Source organism: Vicugna pacos, chromosome 32 (assembly GCF_048564905.1).
Source record: "Vicugna pacos chromosome 32, VicPac4, whole genome shotgun sequence".
Classification (NCBI taxonomy): Eukaryota; Metazoa; Chordata; class Mammalia; order Artiodactyla; family Camelidae; genus Vicugna; species Vicugna pacos.
In genome coordinates this window covers 17968160-17988103 of record NC_133018.1, presented here as the reverse complement: position 1 = coordinate 17988103, position 19944 = coordinate 17968160, and the positions used below count along the sequence as shown (strand labels likewise).

At 38.9% G+C, this 19944-nt stretch overlaps 1 protein-coding gene across 1 annotated transcript; it reads right to left on the bottom strand.

Annotated features, from left to right (window-relative positions):
- Positions 1–1895: 1895 nt before the first annotated feature.
- Positions 1896–19898, bottom strand: PPP1CC (protein phosphatase 1 catalytic subunit gamma). The gene is made up of 8 exons (XM_006204845.4): positions 19610–19898; positions 10169–10300; positions 9070–9300; positions 5142–5246; positions 3880–4103; positions 3537–3671; positions 3088–3148; positions 1896–2194 (listed from the first exon to the last, which is right to left on the bottom strand). Exons 1-8 carry the CDS (start codon positions 19662–19664, stop codon positions 2124–2126), a joined length of 1014 nt encoding a protein of 337 aa, XP_006204907.1. The 5' UTR covers positions 19665–19898; the 3' UTR covers positions 1896–2123.
- Positions 19899–19944: the final 46 nt, after the last annotated feature.

Here is a 19944-nt window from a genome sequence, read left to right as displayed (position 1 = left end):
CTAAATCCTGTGCCTTCTTCATGGTTCAGTACTCATTTGTTCTCAGCTCCCATTATCTCATATTCGTTATGTTACTTGAAAAGTCTCTAGCCTTAAATCAAGGGGCTTGAAGAACAAGGTGCTATGTTTGTATCTGCTGTTCACTGCAGCTAGATGTGGGTAAGCCTAGTCCAGGAGGTACAAATCAGTAATTTCTACAGATGGGTTTATACTATATTATGTTGACTATTTAGCTACATAAGGATGGCTCTCACCTGTCTTTCTAAATGGTTTAGTAAAGGTGCTGTCATCTTGAGAGCCAAAATACTTTTATGTCATCACTTAAAACTAGAATTGGAAAAAATTACACAAATGATTGCAACAACTTCATTTCCTAGTTATTTCTTTTGTATCTGCTGAAAATGTCTATAGGTGTTCTGCACACAGTCAATGGTTAGAAATGCTTAGCTAGCCATGGCTCAGTGTCAGACTGTAATAGGGCTACAAACAAAAGGCTACCTAGAACTCAGCCAACTGAGATATCAAAACATGAGACACCTGGGATTAATTATAAGATAACAAACAGTAAATGTTTACTGAGTACTATTCTGAGTCAAGCATCCTTCTGGACATATCCCATTATTTCACTCAGTGGTTCACAATGCGAGGCAGATACTGTCCCTGTGAGCTAGGGACAGTGGCTCAAAAAATTAACCACTCAAACCACGTAGCTCGGAGAGGAGCCGAGTCTATGGACTGAGTATAACCACCAGTTTACAAAGGCACATGTGACCTCAACTACAGGCAGAGAAAAAGGACAAATGAGGAAGTAATGTTAGTGCAGATTGGGATTTACAAGGCAAAGCCTGAAGTTCTGGTGTCACATACTAGTTTCAAGTACTTGAGTCTCTCCTAAGATCTTATGTCCTAAAACCAAAGACTGATTTTGTCCCTAAACCAGTGCTATGCCTATTCTTTCTGGAAGAGAAATTTAAACTAGATACCACATGCCACACTCTATAACCCAAGCAGAATGGCCTAATTTTAAAACTATAGGATACTGAAATCCTAGAAGTGACACAATTGATAATATCCAGGGCACAGCTTAAAGATTTATGAAACTGACACAAATTATTGCTCATCACCTTCTTCCTGGAGTCAGAGATCTGGGAGAATATCATGAAAAAGTAAAATAACGCAAACTCTGAATTTGTCACAAACGTGGAGCAGGAAGGAGGTAGAGCACACCAGGGGTCAGAGACACGGCCTGGGGCGCAGGTCAGGGCTGACCCAGCGCTCCTGTGGCTCTTTCTCTCCACATGCAACTACAGGTTCAAATAACCTTTCACTAGGAGGGCCTCTCCCGACTCCCCAAGGGACACCAGTTTTTGACAGAAAAAAGTGCTTTTCAAATGACACGCTCTCCATCCACTTTAATGTACTCTGAGAAATTAACACACGTTCGACACACTTGTGACAAATGTTATAAGACACTGTGCTCCACTGAGTAAGGGAAGGAAGAAGAGAGCAAAAGACTGTATAAAAACATTGGTGGCTGAATTAGAATAATTTAAAAAGTAGCTCCTGAATTTTACTGTCAAGCTCAAATGAGCCCAGACAAAAAGAAAACTGGTTACAGATGATATCACAACTCACCAAGTCCTATGCCTCCCTAACCAACAGGGGAGGACAGTGCCAGCTCATCGCTCTACTTCAGAAACTTATACCCAGGCTCGAACTCGAAACGTATGAGCATCCATATTCTAATCCATCTTTGGAAAACAGACTACTTGAAGGAAGACAAATCCAAATTGAAACTGCGTGGTTTCCAGAGCAATTTATTCATTAAAATCTATTCAATAGGCCATCAACAGTTCTCCTGTGTGTATTGTGCTGATAAATAGACACTGAGAGGATTTAACAAGTTCATCATTTAATAAGTCTGAATTCATTTTCACCACATGGTATTGTACACGGTCATCTGTTGAAACAGATTTCTTTTTAACAGATCTTAGTTTAAAAAAGTCATAGATACTGTGAGTTCTGTATAAACTGGTGGATAGTAAGTTAGTTCCTTTGTTTTGACTTATAAGCCTCAACTTCACCGCAGAATAAAGAATGTAGGCCAAAGAAAGCATTATCGGTCACTCGTATAGAACAGTATTGTTCCTATAATTTGAAGCTTTCTGAATGGACGGGTTCAGGCCTGATGTAACTGTAAAAAGATTACTTAATGAATAGACTATATGGAAATTGTACAAAATGTTATTAACTTTAATCATTAATAGCTTAAACAGCACTATGTTACTAATTGCGATTCAAACTCAAAAACCTGTTTTTGAATCCCCAAGAAGGTGGCATGTGTACACAACCATGCCATCTTGGACTTAGGGGAGTGTCAATATATATATTTCAACAGAAACTTTGGCTTTAGGAAATTGTCACAAACATTTAAAATAATGGCTTTAATCGTCATTTTAAGTATACCGTAGGGGAAAGTGTGCTTTAATTAAATATACATACCAGTGATGCTGGCAAGGTTGAAAGTTACTCCTAATGTTGACAGCTATAAAAACTAGTTTGTACATGACAAGACAATGAGAGAAAAAAAGCAATCCCTTTGAAACAAAACTAAAAAAAAAAAAAATGTTCACAGTGGTTTGTAAAAACAGTATGCATTTTATAACAATAACATGTACAGATTGAGCACCCTAGGGCTCTCTTTATATCCTAAAGAAAATGAGCACTGACATTATTCATGGGCTGTACTGAATTAAAAAGATCAGCTGTACATTCATCCCCCAGACAGGATAAACTGTCCTGGGGAGTACAGCTTTAACACCATCATTGAAGTTGTTTGCAAAAGGAACAGAGAATTAAAAAACAAAACGTTTTTCCTTGGGAGTGGAGTCTTTCATTTGCTGTTATAACCAGCAAATACCATTCATTAAGTCAAAAATGGAAGGGGGGGCCCCACAGACACTACTTGAGCAAGCTGACCAATACACATTACAGTTTTAAAAATGAAGGTTATACACTATATGTTACAAGTCCCAACTAGGCAGTGTCAAAATGACATCTATTTCTTTGCTTGCTTTGTGATCATACCCCTTGGAGGTGTTACAGGTCTCGTGGCATTTGGCTTCTTTTTCTCTGCAGGCTTTAAAATCTGCAAAGATTCAAAAGAGTGTATTTTAGGAAGTATACTCAACCCCAAATCTTAAATTTCTTAAATTTCCCTCAAATCTTTTGTTCAGAAAGTTTTTGTTTATAACTGCCACAACTTTGAAAGCCTCACAGCATATTAACTTTGAAAGCCTCACAAGCTGACAAATAAACATTTTGGTAATAAATGTTCTAATACAGCTATGAATCATGATCTGGACATGATCTGGACAAATTATTTTGCCTCTGCATAAAGTGACAATTTTTTAAAGAAAATAAGAATTCAGGCAACTCAACATAAATGAACAAACAGCAGGTAGAAAGTAGCACTTTTTCTAAATCAGTAAAATTCAGACAAAAGAAAAGGAAACAATGTTGAAAACATCCTCTACCTGAAAAGAACACATGAGTGTTTCGTCCACACTCATCATGGCACCTGCATTGTCAAACTCTCCACAATAATTGGGTGCAGAAAACAGAGTGACCAACTGCCTCTTTGCAAAAAATTCATATCCATCTTCAACCACCTTGGAGAGAAAACGTTTTCAGTATAAGTAGGTGCAAACTTTAGGTGAGTAAAACCACTCTTCAGTTTCCCATTGAGCCTGATATTCTGTAGGTCACTTCCAGAGACATTTTGTATAAATAAGCAATACCTACCCACCAAAATCAACAAGGAGAATCTGTGCTCACACACATGCTCTTAAGTGTACATGTAAAATTCAAAATCAATACCTGATGGGCTCTACATATAAGATCCAAATCATGCTTATGGAGAAATTTTGCAACCACTTCTGCACCAAATGTGAAGGACACTCCTCTGTCATTTTCACCCCAGCCTAAGACATCTTTATCGGGGTCAGACCACAAAAGATCACAAAGAAGACCTTGATCTGGTACATCAGTTGGTCGCATAATTCGCCGAATCTGCTCCATAGATTGAAGATCTGGTGATAAACCTATTAAACGAGAAAAAAATGAAGAAAACAAAACTTTAGAAAAGGATTGTTAGCACATTAACAGTTCCATTTGTCTACAGAGAGACTCAATGACTAACACGAAGGCTTACAATAAATCTTCGGCTATGTTTTCTTATTTAGCTTTGGTTAAAAAAAAAGCACCAGAACTTACTACATGCACTATATTAGTGGGGCATGGTGTATTTAAACAGAATATGGAAAATTATCTCAATATACAGAGCCCTAGAAAATTAAAATACAGTGACTTAAAAACTACTCCACTCTTCTGGGCACCTCCCTAGTTGATGAGAATAATGAACAGTGCATAGCCTAGATTTTATTATTGCCCATTTGTGAAGACTGGGCATAAAGGATGCAAACAGTCGGGTGATGTAGCTTCCTAGGAAACCTGTATTGTCCAAGGAACATCAACTATTAGACCAGCTCAGAAGTAGCTGATTCTCATCTGAGTTTAAAATCCCATGTCCAACTCTACGAAAGCCAGTTTAAGTATATAAGGGAGGGCAGGGACAGTGGATTTATTAAAATAGTGAACTGGCTCTTTGATGCCTGTCTAATTTATGCCCACAGATGAAAAAAAATCCTCTTTGCAATTATTAGATTAATTACATCATACAAAGTACAACCACTGAGCAAAACAACTTTTAACATCTAACTCAGAAAAATTTCTGAAAAAAGATCAAATACAGACCAAAGGAAAGTCTATTCACATTTTCAGTATTCTAGAGGATTTGGTACAGCATATAAATTGTTCATTTTATATTCAAAAATACTTTCTGCTCTATTTTCAAGTCAAACTGGTTCGAGAGCCTAGAAGTCCCTGTAACAAATCAATTGCTTACTTCAGACTTGTATCCAAAGGATCCTGGATGTGCCAGAGTGAACCCATGGAGTAAAATCAATAAAGGAGAATTATCTGACAGAAGAATCATCCCAATGATAACTCATAAATGCCAAAGTGTACACACCCTTTAGAAGAGATCAAAATCTGTGTGGAACTAAAATCAGCCGACATACCTCCATGACAGCAGAATATTTTCTCATCCACGATGGCTGCTATCGGTAAACAGTTAAAGCAGTCTGTGAAAGTTTTCCATAGTTTAATGTTATATCTTCTTTTACCTGTGAAAATTTGGGGATGGTTAAAGCGTGACTGGTCTTCTGCAGGTACATTCTCTCAGGACAATTTCCCCAAGGAAAGGTTCTGACTACCTTAAGTAAACAAAAACTACGTTTTTATTAAAAAACAGAAAATTAGATGCATATGTATCTAATACTTGGAGATGTGTGATCTGTAAGCAACAAATTCAATATTTAAAAATTCCACGTAAGTCTGCAATCAGAATTCCAGATATAATGACTAAGGATTACCATTAAACCCCAACAATTATTTGGTAGCACCAACTCTGAAATTTAGTTTGTTTTGCCCAATCGCAACATACAGGTAGCTTCCTATTTCTAAAGGCAATTAAGAACAACTCACACATGTGCCATTTTCATCTTCCTCTGAGGAGAGTTCACACCCGTACCATCTCCCACCACCCTCAATAAGCTACTGGTACCCGATAATTTCCAGCCCCCCTAAATATTCTAGTAGGAAGCACAATGATAACAGGGGAACAGCTGCTTACTGCAGGCACACCAGGCTTGTCCCTAACATGCTGCACAAACGCTTAGAACACTTCCCTCAGGTAAGACATTACAGAGTGGTTGTGTTCCCCTGACTAGCCCATGGATCTCATGCTTTCTAGGTTCACTGCGTGATTCAAACAGAAGCATGCCTTTAAGCCACTCTTCCCCCAAGAAAATTATGTTCTGAGTTAAAAACCTAGTCATAAACCCTGGAAATACTTATCTGTCTGAATTGGCTGAGGCTGGCCCCGTTGTTGGGGTGTCTTTGACTCCTGTACCCAATACTAAAAAAACTCCAAAGGTCAAAGCATAATCTTATTCCTAAACCAAGAGTTTGTCCTCAGTCTCTTCTACATTCTTATCCTGCAGACATTGAAAGTTACAGCTTTCAATGCACCCCCTTCTTTAAGAGCTACAGAAGGGCCCATGCAACAGGCTTCCTGGACCACATCTCTCCCTCTACTGCAAATTAAGCCTGAAGATGAGCACAGGGTCGGAAATGCAATGCAAACTCAAACATCTGACTTCTCCCTTTACAGAGGAGGATTTTTGTCTTTTTCCCTAATAGTCTATGTTTTTCCCTGACACAGGCATAACCCTCCCCATGGTTCACCCTGGTCTGTACTTCTTTGGAGGCCATGAATTCCCTGTCCCATATCTTCCTTCACTGGAGGGTTCTGGAAGCTTAACAGAATTCCTCTTTACAAGTCTGAAGGGGAACCTGTGTACAATCACCACCTTCAATTTCCAATAATGATCATCACACAAGAACAGGGCTGGGCTGTCTTAACCCCTATCTATTAAAGTGATTTGGTTCTGTCTCATTTTCTGCTGAAGTCCTTTGGTGAAGAACCATCCAGTGGCTCCCCTAGATCCTTCCTTTGCCCAGATGCTGCATCTGCCAGTGCTGACAAAATCTTTTCCATCTTAAAGTCTGCTTCACTCCTCAATTCTTTAGTTACATAACGCACTCCAGCTTCTCTTGCAGATTTCTTTGCTATTTTTGTTGGCTTCTCCATCGAAAATTAAGATTCTTCCTTCCCTTGTCTCTGAGCATCTTAACTAACTCCTGGGTCCCTGCTTTCTCTCCTCTTTACATTTCCTCCCTAAGGCCACTTCAGACACTAGGAGCATCTGGCTCCGGAAAATTTCTGGATAATTCCCAAAGTCTCCTCAAACTTCCAAATCCTGGGATTCTAAGCCAGAACCCCTAATTGCAGTCTCCTACTACTACAGATCAGAGAGCTCTGGTATCAGAAAAGGATAATACACATTCACATTTTATCTAATAACAGATACCTCATCCTTTCTAGGACTGTAGTCATAAAGATAGGGGGAAAAAAAGATGGTATCATAGAGAGTGCTTATTATACTTAGGAAATTAATTTATCACGTAAAGCACTGGTTTTTAAATTGTTCCATGGAAATCTACGTTTGAATAAAATCTTTAATAAAATTATCAATTAAAAAAAAACTCAGCAAACCATCAACTGAAAGCCACCTATGTCAAGGACACTTTAAGGCCCACAAACAGACTGGGTGGCAAATTATACCTGCCTGATAGGAGAGGGGAAAGCTGGAGTACAAGGTCATTAAATCAGTCTTGAGGACAATCAAGTCAAAATTCACACCTATCAATGCTGATGTTTCTAATCATTAAGGCATCCGCGTTAAACAGAAACCAAAAATGATATAGCTAATACACTCACACTAGGATATATATATCACAACAAAGAGATCTTATGGATTTAAACTTCATCAATGAAAGCATCAAAATATTTGCTAACAGCTGTGTAAAAGGAACCCCCTTTTTTGAAGAGAACTTATCTATGTATGGTACTGGGGATTGAACCCAGGACCTCGTGCATGCTAAGCATGTGCTGTACCACTGAGCTATACCCCTCCCACCCCTTCTTAACCTGTTTAAAAAGTAGTATCTGTAACAAATATCCAAAATACAATGTTCTAAAACTCCCTGCCTCTCACTTCATTACCTAAGGAGTAGTAACTACCTTACTAGTACTTTTCCGGTAGACTCAGTGTCAATATCAAATATCTTTCTTGCTCCCCTCAGTTGTCCCAGTCAGTTCAGAACCTACAGGATTTTTCCTCTCCTTGGTAATCCCTCCCACCTCATCTTTATCAGCTAGGTCTCAGGGCCACAGACCAAGCAAACATAGTCATGGGAGAGGCTGGGAGTATCAGGGCTGAGTCTACTAATGTAACTTTTCTAGCAGTGTACTTCTAACAAATAAGCTAGCCGAACACATCTATGTGAAACTGAGATGGAAAAACACCAACTCCTACAGATTGGGCTATAAGTTATGATTATAGTCAAGGGAAGGGTCAACAGTGGCAACGCTTTACTGGACTCATTATAATTATATTAGCAAGCACTAGTAATTCAAATTCCTTAAGCACTCCTCTCATGGCACAAACTGTGAATTCAAAAGGAAGGTGGAGGTAAGGATTTAAAAAAATATTTTAAAAAAATTTATAATTCAAACAGTAGCATCAACAAAAAAACTCTCCACCAAAACTCATTATTTTCAAGGTTTAAAGAATCTTGTTTTTGTCAATTATCAACTCAAAGTGCACCTTCAACTAAATAAGCTAAAATGGGTCATAAAATATATGAATTTTACAAATATTTTTAATTAGGTTAAAAAAATTTTGCTTTCTCCTTTCAGCATAATTTTAGATAGTAACTGTCATGTTTCCTGGATGCAGATATATCAGAAGGGAAAAAAACTACATTACAAATTTCAAAAAAACCCAGTTATTTGTATACTGCAAGTTTCCATTCATAAGAAATGTCTAGAAAAGGCAAACCTACAGAGACAGAAAGTAGACTGGTGCTTGCATAGGGCTGTGGTGATGGCTGTACAACTCTATGCATTAACTAAAAATCACTTAATTATACATTTAAAATAAACGAATTTTATAAAATGAAATTTTATCTCAATAAAGTTGTTGAAAACAAAGCTATTTGGACAGATTCTCAGGTACTAAGAATTAAGTTATCCGTGAATATTCATCCACAACAATTATCTTAAAGAAATGGCCACTGAGAGCAACAAATACCTCCTAATCTACCCATCACATCATAAAAGAATCCAGGGCATTATTATACTGCAGTGACAGTGTTATTTTTTATCCAAAAAAAGAAAAAACTAGGGTAAAAACAAGTTAATGAAATTATAAACACGAGATTATAACACTGCATCTAAACTCTTAACAACAGAAATATGTTCAGTTTATGACCAAGTATCTCAATTTAAATAACTCTTCCTTAGATGTAGAAAGTACTTACATTCATCATAAAATCCATAAATTCTATTGATGCTGGCACATTCATGGTTTCCTCTGAGAAGAAAGAAATTCTCGGGATATTTGATTTTGTAAGCCAGTAAGAGGCAAATAGTCTCCAACGACTGCTTTCCCCTGTCCACATAGTCCCCAAGAAACAGGTAATTGCTTTCAGGCGGGAAACCACCGTACTCAAAAAGTCGAAGCAAATCATAGTACTGCCCGTGGATATCACCTAGAAGGAAGAATTCTGTTACATGGTATCTTCATACTTACAGTTCAAACCACTGACATAACTAGCCTCCAATCTTGTATCGTATTTAGTTCAACTGACCTTAATAAAAGTTTTAAATGTATGTGTATATCCAGAATCTCACACAAAACTCAACTAATTAAGAACTTATTTTGTGGAAAGGACTATTAACTCCTGCCAAGTGGCATGGTTTTCCTTCCAGGTCAGCTGATAAAGATTAATCTCCAACAGCCCAGTCTCCAGTACTGTGTTGGCAGGACTGCTGCACTTCTAGTGAGCCCTGGCCCCCTGTGATCAAAGGTGCACACATTACACACACTCATGCATCTGGCTTTCAATTTCTCCTTGCCAGATAACACCAGAGTGTTTTACTTTAAAAATATGCATACAAGCTTTATCAACGTAGTCAAATATGCTAGAATAAATATAGCGTTTCTACTTAGTTTTTATACAGATTATCTGCATCTATCATGTAGACACAGAAGAACTACAGAACGGCCTCAATGAAGGTCTATTTTTAGGTATAACCAGTGTTTCTTTAAGCTTAAATGTAATTCCTATATATTCATATAGTTCAGACCTTTTCTTAGCTCTCCATTCTGTTCCCTTTCCTTCTTTTCTTCTGCAATGTTTATATTCCTTTAGCAAAATAATTTTTACAAAATCTGAAGCACATCTAAGTAAACCAAGTTCATTAGAGGCACTATTCTACAGCCACAATTATTTAACTCAATTTTAGGTAATTTCAGGTTATTCATACATAGTAAATGGCTGACTAATATAAGGTCATCTACGTATCCATGACTCAGTCAATCACCTAACCAAAGATAACGAGTGTGCCAAAACTTACCACATATTTTGAGTGGTGCTTCAAGTTCTAGTAGGATAGGCTGACTGAGAAAGATCTCTCGGGACTTTAAGCACAGTCCTCTGATTTCATTCTCCTGTAGCTGGACATTCTTACCAGGCTTGGACCCTCTCACTGTAGGAGAGAAAAACCCCAATTTAGTCAGGTGAAGTCAAAGTAAGATTTAACATAAAAACTAAAAATATCTGAAAAGATACAAGTTTTAAATAAAAAGGAGGCAAAAATTTAGTTTAACTAGCTTTTCTGGCTGGGCTTTATTTTCATGACACTTAAAAAAAACCCATGATTTTAATATCAAATTAGAATCTCAAAATCTTAGACAGATTTCAGAGATTATTTAGTTGCATTTTCTACACCAAGTCAAGATTTCTTTACAGTATCCTGAACCAGGGGTCGGCCCCCCTGTGCACGAACACTGCCAGAAACGTCTTCCTTTCAATGCTTGCTGAAATCAGACTCCCCGTGGGCACAGCTCCAATCTTGGCTTCTGCATCCAAGCCAAACAATCAGCCTTGTTCACCTACAACCTGTCAACCAGGCCAGCACTTTTTGCCTCTGTCTTGTCTTTTCTTCAGCGTTACAATGAATTTGTATCTGTACAGCAGGAGACTGCAGAGATTGTCATGTTACTGAGTTGGTCCTAAGAATTCCTTGTTTTAAAATATGAGACTGGAAATGTTCAGAATCCATCCCCCAAATCAGGGTTTTTCACAAGGGTCCCAGATTTATCCTATGAAAACACTTAAGTGTTGTTTTCATTTCATTAAAACACATTGTACACTTGTTCTGTGTATCTTGCTGTACAATTTCTGGGCCTGCACTTGTGAATACAATCATGCCTGTACAGGGCAAAGGAAGTCAGCGCGTGCTGTGAGAAAGAGGTTTCCTAGAAATCTGAACAGATTAAAATCAAGAAAAGGGAGACAGACATCATGGCACAGCACCAGGCGTCCTATACTCACAAGTGCCTGCATCAGAGCACTGAGTTCTACTATCAAAGTGAAGTACAACATATCCTCTGGGTTTCTAACAAGGCATTCATCAGCAGGTAGGAAGCAGTAGGAAATAAAATTTTGTTTTGATCCCAGTTATAACAGATTAGACACTCATTAAATACATAACAAATATAGCACTGAATTGCAAAATTCACCTTAATTTTATAGTTATGAACTGGCCTGCTTGCTGGCACAGTGGTTAAATACCGGGACTGATTATCATCAATTTGAAATCAAAGTCTTAACACATGTTCTGTGTAAAAGATTTATGAAAGCAGGAATTCTCTGAATTAGAATTAAAGCAAAAACACAGGACCAGACAAAATATAGAATGTAAGGCTACATCTTTCCACCTTTAAACCTAATATAAAGTGATTTCGTTTCAGCAAAACCATGATACAGATTAAATCAATGTTGTCAATTTAAATTTTATCAGTTGTGGAGGCCTTGTTTGTATTTAAATGACAAAATCACTTAGCCTAATAGCTGAACAAGAGCAATAGGTTTAACTGGTTTTTATCTAGCTTTGTTCTGTAAATATGTTAGTAAAATTACAGAGTAATTAAAATTATAAGTAAAAAAACCCTGATGTCTGTTAAGAATTTTCTTCCATTAAAAGGGACTGTGTCCAAGTTTGAGAAATACTGTCTTAGGCAAAGCCATCCTTCAATCTGAATAGCCACTGAAACCCTGAATTCTCTGAAGAAACAAGTTTTGAGCAGAAATGGAATGCTGTGTAGAAGGGTATTTTTTTTTCAATGAAAGATAATAAACAAGAAAGGGTGACACAAGGGAAGAGGCAAACTCCTGAAAGGCACAACGAAGAGAAAATGTTGAGAGCACGCTGGACTGGGTGCCTGAAGCCCCACGCTTCTGTATCGGTTTCATAGCTTTGGGCAAATCACCTCTTTAGACCCCAAAATATGTAAACTGAACTAAATGACTGCCAGTCTCATTCTGATCAGAATATTAAGAAACAAGAAGCAATCAGAGGCCAAGCATAGTAAGGATAACCTTTGACGGAAGATGCGAAACAGACACGTATAATAATACAACAGCGACTAAGCAGTCTATAAAACAAAAGTCTTTCCCCCAGAACCACAGCAATTTTTTCTCTCTAGACACACATAGGAAAGAACGTAAGAAACACTCCCGGTTGAAAGATAGTGGGAGCCCTGCTTCCCTGGCCAGAAAACCCCAAACATCAGTGACTTTACCACAAGTCAGCCAGAAGCTGGGGCCGACCACGCAGCCAGAAACTTTATTTTTGGCTCGGGGACTCCTGGACGCTTCTGCTTTCAACCTGAATCTTTTTCAGCAGAGCCCCACACTTGTAAGTGAAGAGCGCACCCTAAGTCTCTCAGGAGAGTATGCGCTGACGGACACCTGTAAGGAACACAGGCTATACTTTAAGTATGAATGCTGCCATATTTCACCAATGCCATCAGATTAAACCAATGCTAATACAAATTTTTACTGTTTGGCAGGCTTCCCACCACCACCTTGAGACATAGTTCATGGTAGTTTTAGCTCTCTTCTGTTTTTCTGTTTGTCCTGAGTAGGAGTGCAGAGACTAGTAAAAAGCGATTTAATATACCCTTAATGTGGAGTGAGGATTAAATGCAGTTTTTCCAGAACAAATCAAGATTTTTGATGAACAGCGCTCATTAAAAACAACACATGGTCCCAAAGCTTCTTAAATTCCCTACAATTAGCTTAAGGAATAAAATTATGAAATTAGAAACTCTGCCAAAACCATCTTCTACCAACTGGCAAATACCTGCTCGTCTTTCGAGACTGCTTAGATATCACCTCAAAAAGCTCTCTTACTCATCTCCTATCCATCTCCTCTCCCCTCAACAAGCCTGCTTTACTCTTCCTGAAATGCTCAACACCCGTCACTGCCCAGTACATAGTGTGTATTACAGCTGCCAGCTCGCTTCCACCCATTCTTCTGGACCTCCTGGTAGAATGTAAACCCCATGACCACACCACTTGGTCTGTGGTGTACATGCCTGTGGTCAGTATATGGCAGGTGCTCAAAATATGTTGCATGAACGAAGTCTGGATAAATCTCTAAGCACTGTTGATTTGTGACATTACAATTAACATGCATTCCAGACAATGTATCTTTGATAAGCTAAAAACAGTAACAAAATTTGTGTCTGTGCTTTAAAATTACAAAGCAACAGTGTCATTTTCCTTTTCCTATAGGTCTTACTAGAGTATTTTTCTAGTTGTGAAAATTTAGGATTACTCTTAAGTTTCAAGCTGAAGGTAAGTTATCTAATGGAAGATAAAGATTTCAAAAAGGGTTTTGGCAGTCCAAGTGAATGAACACTGTAGACATTTCTTTAAAATGGCCTATTAGCCAATAGCATAAAACTCTACTTCACTATTTTCAGTGTCCATCAAATAAATTTATTAGTTGTAGCTACTAACACGTACCGAGCACTTCCCATGTACTGTGCTAAGAGGCTTTACACCATTCAATTTTGCCATTTAATACTCATAACAATCCCATGAAGTTAGACACTGTCACTTCTCTGTGTTGGAAGAGGTTCAATGACTCAGTACAAGGTCAGAGTTTTTAAGGACATCAGGCCCTGACTGACTCTAGGTCTAAAGTGGTGCTTCTACCCGATCACTCTTTCATTAACAACATATTCTTCATTAAACTTCTAAACCAAAGGAGTTTTTACAGGACAAACTACTGAAACTCCAATATACAGTCATTGCTCCCTAAAAAATATTTGATATGGGATATAAAATCATAAGGCATCCTTCCTTACAAATGGGAAGTACTAAGTAAGAACTAAATGATGTAATCTGTCTGTGCAGACTATCCAAACTCATTTACCATGCTTCAAACATTGAACAAAATAGTTGCTAGCCACCCACTATATGCCAGACCCTGTGTTGGATCCTGGGGACATTCTGGCAACGGGATAGACTAAAACCTTGTTCTTCTTCTCAAGAGGCTCATATTCTAGTGGAGGACACAGGAAGTAAGACAAACTAAACTAGGTAACTGCAGATGGTTAAGAACGCTATAGCCAGAACTATCCCCCCATAAAAACTGTAAAACTGAAAGTCTGTCTGAGGGATAACATCTTCAATGCCATTAAAAAGACAAAGGCTTGAATATCTATCTTAAGGCTATTAGCTACAAAGTAAAATGCAAACAACACAGCTCTGCTCAGTAACATCAGTCAATACTTACTTCAAGGTTAGAACTCTCACTGTGCCCTGTGCATGATGAGAGAAACCTACACAAAAAGGACACCGTGGAGGGGACAGTCAAGTTGTCTCCTCATGGTACCTTCCTAAGTAGCAGTTCAAGGAGTACGTATAAATTATTTCAACAACTGCCAAAGGAATCCAAAATACTCTAACAAATGAGAATATCATTTTCCAGGTAGAATGTTCCTCATAAATCCAACTGTTAGGCATTGCATAGAAATAAAATCAGTAGGCACTGTGAACATATGTAGGTTAGTGATCGAGATATTAAAATCGTCAACACTTTTGAGTAAAAGCTTTTCTTTATTTGGCTAAAATGGCAGATTCAGAAAAAACGCATTACGGCTGTTACCAGCAAAGACTGTTCCGTTCCAACTTATCTGATCTATTTATCTGGCAAATCACTAACATGAGCACATGATAAAAACTTGCACGCAATTTTATTGAAAATAAACGGTAAAAACTTGAAATAATAAAAGGCTGCCAATAGTGATTATGCATAATGCCAGATTTTTTTCACAAAGCAACATTAACTTTTCTGACAGACTGTCAACATAGCAGAGATGAGAATTATGGAAGGAAATTTAAGACTACTTTGGGATTATTTATGAGGAATAAAAAAGTATTCTTTTTGCCCTTTAATTGTTGAAAGAAGGTCACAGTAAAGCAACAGCATACCCACTAAAAAAGCCTCAGTTGAATTATAATCAAGATTTAAAACCTAAGATTGGCACAACCAGTATAAAAATAAGTCAACAGAGATTTTGCTAATAAGATAATCCTATTAAAGTAGGTGGTAATCTTAAGAATATGCCACATCGCATTCATTTCAGTGACAAAATCAATAACCTCACAATATTTGACAGATGTAGGGAAATAAAACCTCCAACAAAAACAAAAAAAGTGAATGTATTTGTAACATTAAAACTTTCTCACAAACAACTGAGTTCTTTTCCACAAAAAATGTAAGCCACAAAAATGTTAATCAACAATCACTTGGTTTCACTGCAAAGTCACCAGCAGGAAGACGTCCACTTTCTGACCATCTTAATTTCCACACCATCGCCCTCTCCTCCATCTTGACTTTCCTAACTGCTGGTGTTTGGGCATTTCTCAAGGCAGATAATCAGGATATAGCTGCAAAACACTGCTACTGCTCTCTATAAAGAACTTCAAGTTTTCCATACTGAGTGACACCAATTTATTGAAAAGTGTTTAATTCTCAATAGTCTAACTACCTATTTTGATAAAATACCACTGATTAGACGTCGACATCTGACCCTACGTTTATGAGTGGTTTTCATTTTCATAAGCCTTAATATCAGTGACATACACTTTCCTCTAGATGAGGGATACCAGTCAATCCCAGAGTAGTGGAGAAACCGGAGATTTCAGATAATCATCAAGCTCGCTAAGCAAAGCTCACTAATTTGTCCCAGAATTCTGTAAACTCCAAAGGGACTGAACCTCCTGTACTATTCTTGAATAAGACTCTCCAGTTTCCTCATTTACAAAGCAATTCATACCAGAATATTATCTTCTTCACATTTTGATCTTTAAGGTCTACTAATACCCTCGACTGTAAATTAAATACACGATCCAGGTTGTGTATCATTTTCCCTGCTTCAAGATCAGTAATCCGCACCTGGTCAAGAAGACTCCCTGGCACTGGCACATGCTTTTCCAGAACTGGCCATTGTAGGACTGCAGTTTCAAAGATGCATGAAACAATCTAGCCAACTTCAACTATGGACGGGCGCCTAACACATGGCCCAGCACTGCACCCCTTTGCCCAGCTTGGAGAAGGAAAGCCTGGCCGCCTGCAGCCAAGGCTAACATTCCCTCAAACACAACAGAATGACACACACCATTCGGTTAGATTTCACTGTCTCCTGCTACTACTGACAGGCAAGGGGGCACTGCAGGCCCAAGGAGAGTAATCCTTTCCATGCTGTGGTTTAGGTCTGGTGCAAGCTGCAGACTGCAGATTACTGCTCTAACAGAGCTTTCTTTCCTTACAGGAGAGGATGCAGCATACAACTGACAGAATTCTTGCCAGTTAGGGAACTAGTAACACAACTTTCATGTTATTACTGTCTTTATATAATATGATATATTATAGCTGATATAGCTGATATGATAGTTGATCCCAAGGAAAGCCTCTAATTGTTAAAATTACCTGACATGTGAAGAAAAAATAATGGCAGAGGTCTCATTAGGAAAGATTACTTTTGCTTTCCTTGGTCAGTACTTCAAGATTTTTTTTTTTTGCCCTTATGTTTGTCCTTTATTTTCTTCAGGTCCAGAGACCACTGTCTTTTCAACATTAGAATATAAATACATTCATATTACACCGAAAAGCTAAACACACAGTTTACTTTTACAAATCAAAGGACTGAATTAGTAAACAGTTCTTGAGAGCAAAAGCAGAGGTCACATTTAAATTACTAAAGCAACACAAGCAATTGTGCAGAGCCTGGCACAGTCGTGCAGTTTGACAACGGCCATCTTCAAAGCCAAGATGCTTCTCGCAAATCAGGGTGTGAAAATAAGTTACAAATGCCTGCTTTGCAAGAAAATTGTTCATCATCACCACTTCTTCGCTTACAAAGTAAATTCGCATCTAATCTCACGTTTCTCCCACAAGGTAGGAATTAAGAGAAATCAACAGCTGGTTTATTTTCTAAATCCAAAGTTTTACTGTGAGGTCTTTTAAATAACTGAACACTAGTAATACAAAGGAGTAACAACCTTAAGGTTTTATCACCCCCAAGACAGACTTTCCATGGTGGGTTGCAGAAGTGATGCCTCCTTAAGGAAAAACTACAAGTTTAGAGTAGGAAAGAAGTGCAAAGCTGTAGTGACTAAAATCTAAAACCAACATGGTGTTTTCTTAATTAAGACTTCACTTTTGTCTTTTTAGTACTGTTACCAAGCTACTTCTCAACTAGCTTGCACAATCCTCTACCCTAAAAGAGGAGACAATTCCTAACATGTAAAAAATTCTAACAAGTTCACAAAACTTACATTCCCTCACTTTCAGATATACTTAAATCTTAACTGAAATTCTTAAGAGAAAAAAGATCGTGGAGCATTAAAAAAAAAAATCACAAAACTTATTAACATCTTCTACCTTGATCCTCAATGGATCATTTTCAACTGTTTTCTGGCAATTTAATATTGATGAGAAAAAAATTAAGTATTTCGTATTAAGTATTTTGAGCAGCTAGCTTATTTCTGAAGCATTAACACACACTGCTTCATTACATTAATTTTTAATTTAAAGTTTAAAAAACTATTAACAATGATTAATCTCATTTTAGATGATCCAAGTTTATCAAAGCAAATTTCTTAGAATAAGATTAATATTAACAAGATGATATATGAATCCAAGAGTTATGTGCAACCCAGACCTTAACAAGACTTAACTAATCTTAAAATTCTAATGTTTGTAATCCACAGGTTCCATTTTTCCCTACTTTCTCAACGAAATGAAGCCCACCCCTTATCAGCCACATAGGTCCCTGCATAAATATACACAATTTACAATTTCTGAATGAAAAAAATTTTAAGTTCCTTACTGCAAACTGTTTTAATCTGTCTCTGGCCCACTGCTGCCGCATATGTATTAGAGAACTGTATTAACTAGTATTAAAACTGCAGTTCTTATAATAAATGCCAGGGATTTAATGAATAACAAGGTTTTCACCCACAAACGAAAAACATTTCAGGGGGCTATTTAATGGGTTTTTCTTTTGAGAAAACTATAAAACACCCTCCACAGATTAAGAAAAGACATTTTCAAGAGTTCATTCCAATGACTTAATCAGAAGATCTGCAAATTCTACTACCAGAGCTGTCCAATCGTTCACACTATGGACTCCATCTCTCCGAGCATTTCTAGTCCAACAACATTTTACAACAGTGTAAGAGGCAAAAAAACAGCTCAAACTCAGCCAAATCTGTATCACCCAGTACCCAAATCAAGAAAGGTATTTGAATTCTTCCCAAGTTTGTAATTAGACTTCAGAATTAGTAGCCTCTGGAATTCGGGAGGGGTGGTGATGGGGGGTTCACTTAAGCGTCCTCTTTAAAATCCGAACTTCAAATGTCTCCCACATCAATAAGAGTCAATTGCCAGGCACGTCAGGAGTCTTAGATCAGCCAAAATTAAAGCTTCACCTTAACCTTTACTTAATCACTAGACATCTCCTTCCTTCACACATAGGGTGAACTGAGAGTTCTAGCTCCTGGCTGCCTGGGTTTCAAACCTGATTCTAACTGTGTGACTCTGATCAAGTGACTTCATTTCTGTGTGCCTTAGTTTCCTCTGAAAAACAGGAAAAAGTAACAGCACCTACCTCGTAAAGTTGTTGGGAGAATTACATGAAATCTGTGTAAAAGTGCTCCAAAAATACCTGACACATAGTAAGCGCTTTAGGAGGGCTGGCTATTATTATGACTGTATTTATCAGATGAACGCAAAGTGCTTAACACAGAGCCTGGCACACTGGAAAGATCCTAACGAAACTGTCACCATCGCTGGTTTCCTGTTCAGAAGCACATTCAGAAAAGAGCGCGGAGACCTTTTTTCAAGACAAGGACAACTTAAAAAGAGTATTTGGGAGGGCAGGAGAAGGGTTTCAACATCCCCTTGAGATACAAACGTTCGTCACCAAGTAACAATAAATGGACCCCTCGACCTCCAGCCTCACAAAAAATTTAACATGGACAGGATAGGAAAGAAACCCTCAAGCCCTGTGGAATCCATATCCCCAACTAACTGCTTTCCGAGAGGACGAGTACCAGAAAGTTCGGCACACTCAGTCCTGCAGGTTAGACTGGGGCCCCCAACCTTCTCTCCTACAAAGATTTGTCCGGTTTGTGGGGCGCATAGGGGTACGTACCGGAAACGTGGGGGTGGGGAGCGAATTTTTAAAATTTTATGGCCAGGAGGAAGGCTGCACCCTCTTCCAATGAATGAACGGAGTCTACAGGTTCCGCAGGTTGGGCCAAGTGCGGGATCCCGGGCGGCCTCCCTCCGGCTGCTGGCCCCGGCCCCGCGGGCCAACTCGCGGGACTCACTGCCCTCCACGCTACAAGCCCAATAGGCCCCCCAAATTCCCCTCCCCCGCGAGTCCCCGGAGCCGCCCGCCTCCCTCAGCCCGCCTGCGGCCCCCTTCACCTTCCAGCAGCCGTTGGATGATGCTGTCGATGTTGAGTTTATCTATATCCGCCATCGCCTTCCCACCACCGACCCTCCCGCAGCGGCGCCGCCGCCGGCTCGCGCCCGGGATTCACACCTCCTTTCCCACGCCACGAGCACAGAGGTGGTGGTGGCGGCGGTGGCAGAAGCCGCGGCGGGTCCCCCCCCAACCGCCCCGCTCCCTGCTTCCTCCTTCTCTCCCCACTGGAACCACGAGAAGAACAAAATGGCCGCCGACTCCTTAGCCAGCCTCGGGCGGCGCACGGATGCGCGCGGGGAGTGCAGCGGCCCGGCCGGGACTTCTTTATGGGCCG

Bases quoted from the DNA above. Each gene is read 5' to 3' on its own strand.
- PPP1CC (XM_006204845.4), bottom strand. From the start codon at position 19,664: ATGGCGGATATAGATAAACTCAACATCGACAGCATCATCCAACGGCTG. The intron at 3,672-3,879 runs GTATTGATTTTG...TTTCTCTCCAAG, and splicing joins TTATATGTAGAGCCCATCAG to GTGGTTGAAGATGGATATGA. The intron at 3,149-3,536 runs GTAGAGGATGTT...GAATCTTTGCAG, and splicing joins CACTCATGTGTTCTTTTCAG to ATTTTAAAGCCTGCAGAGAA.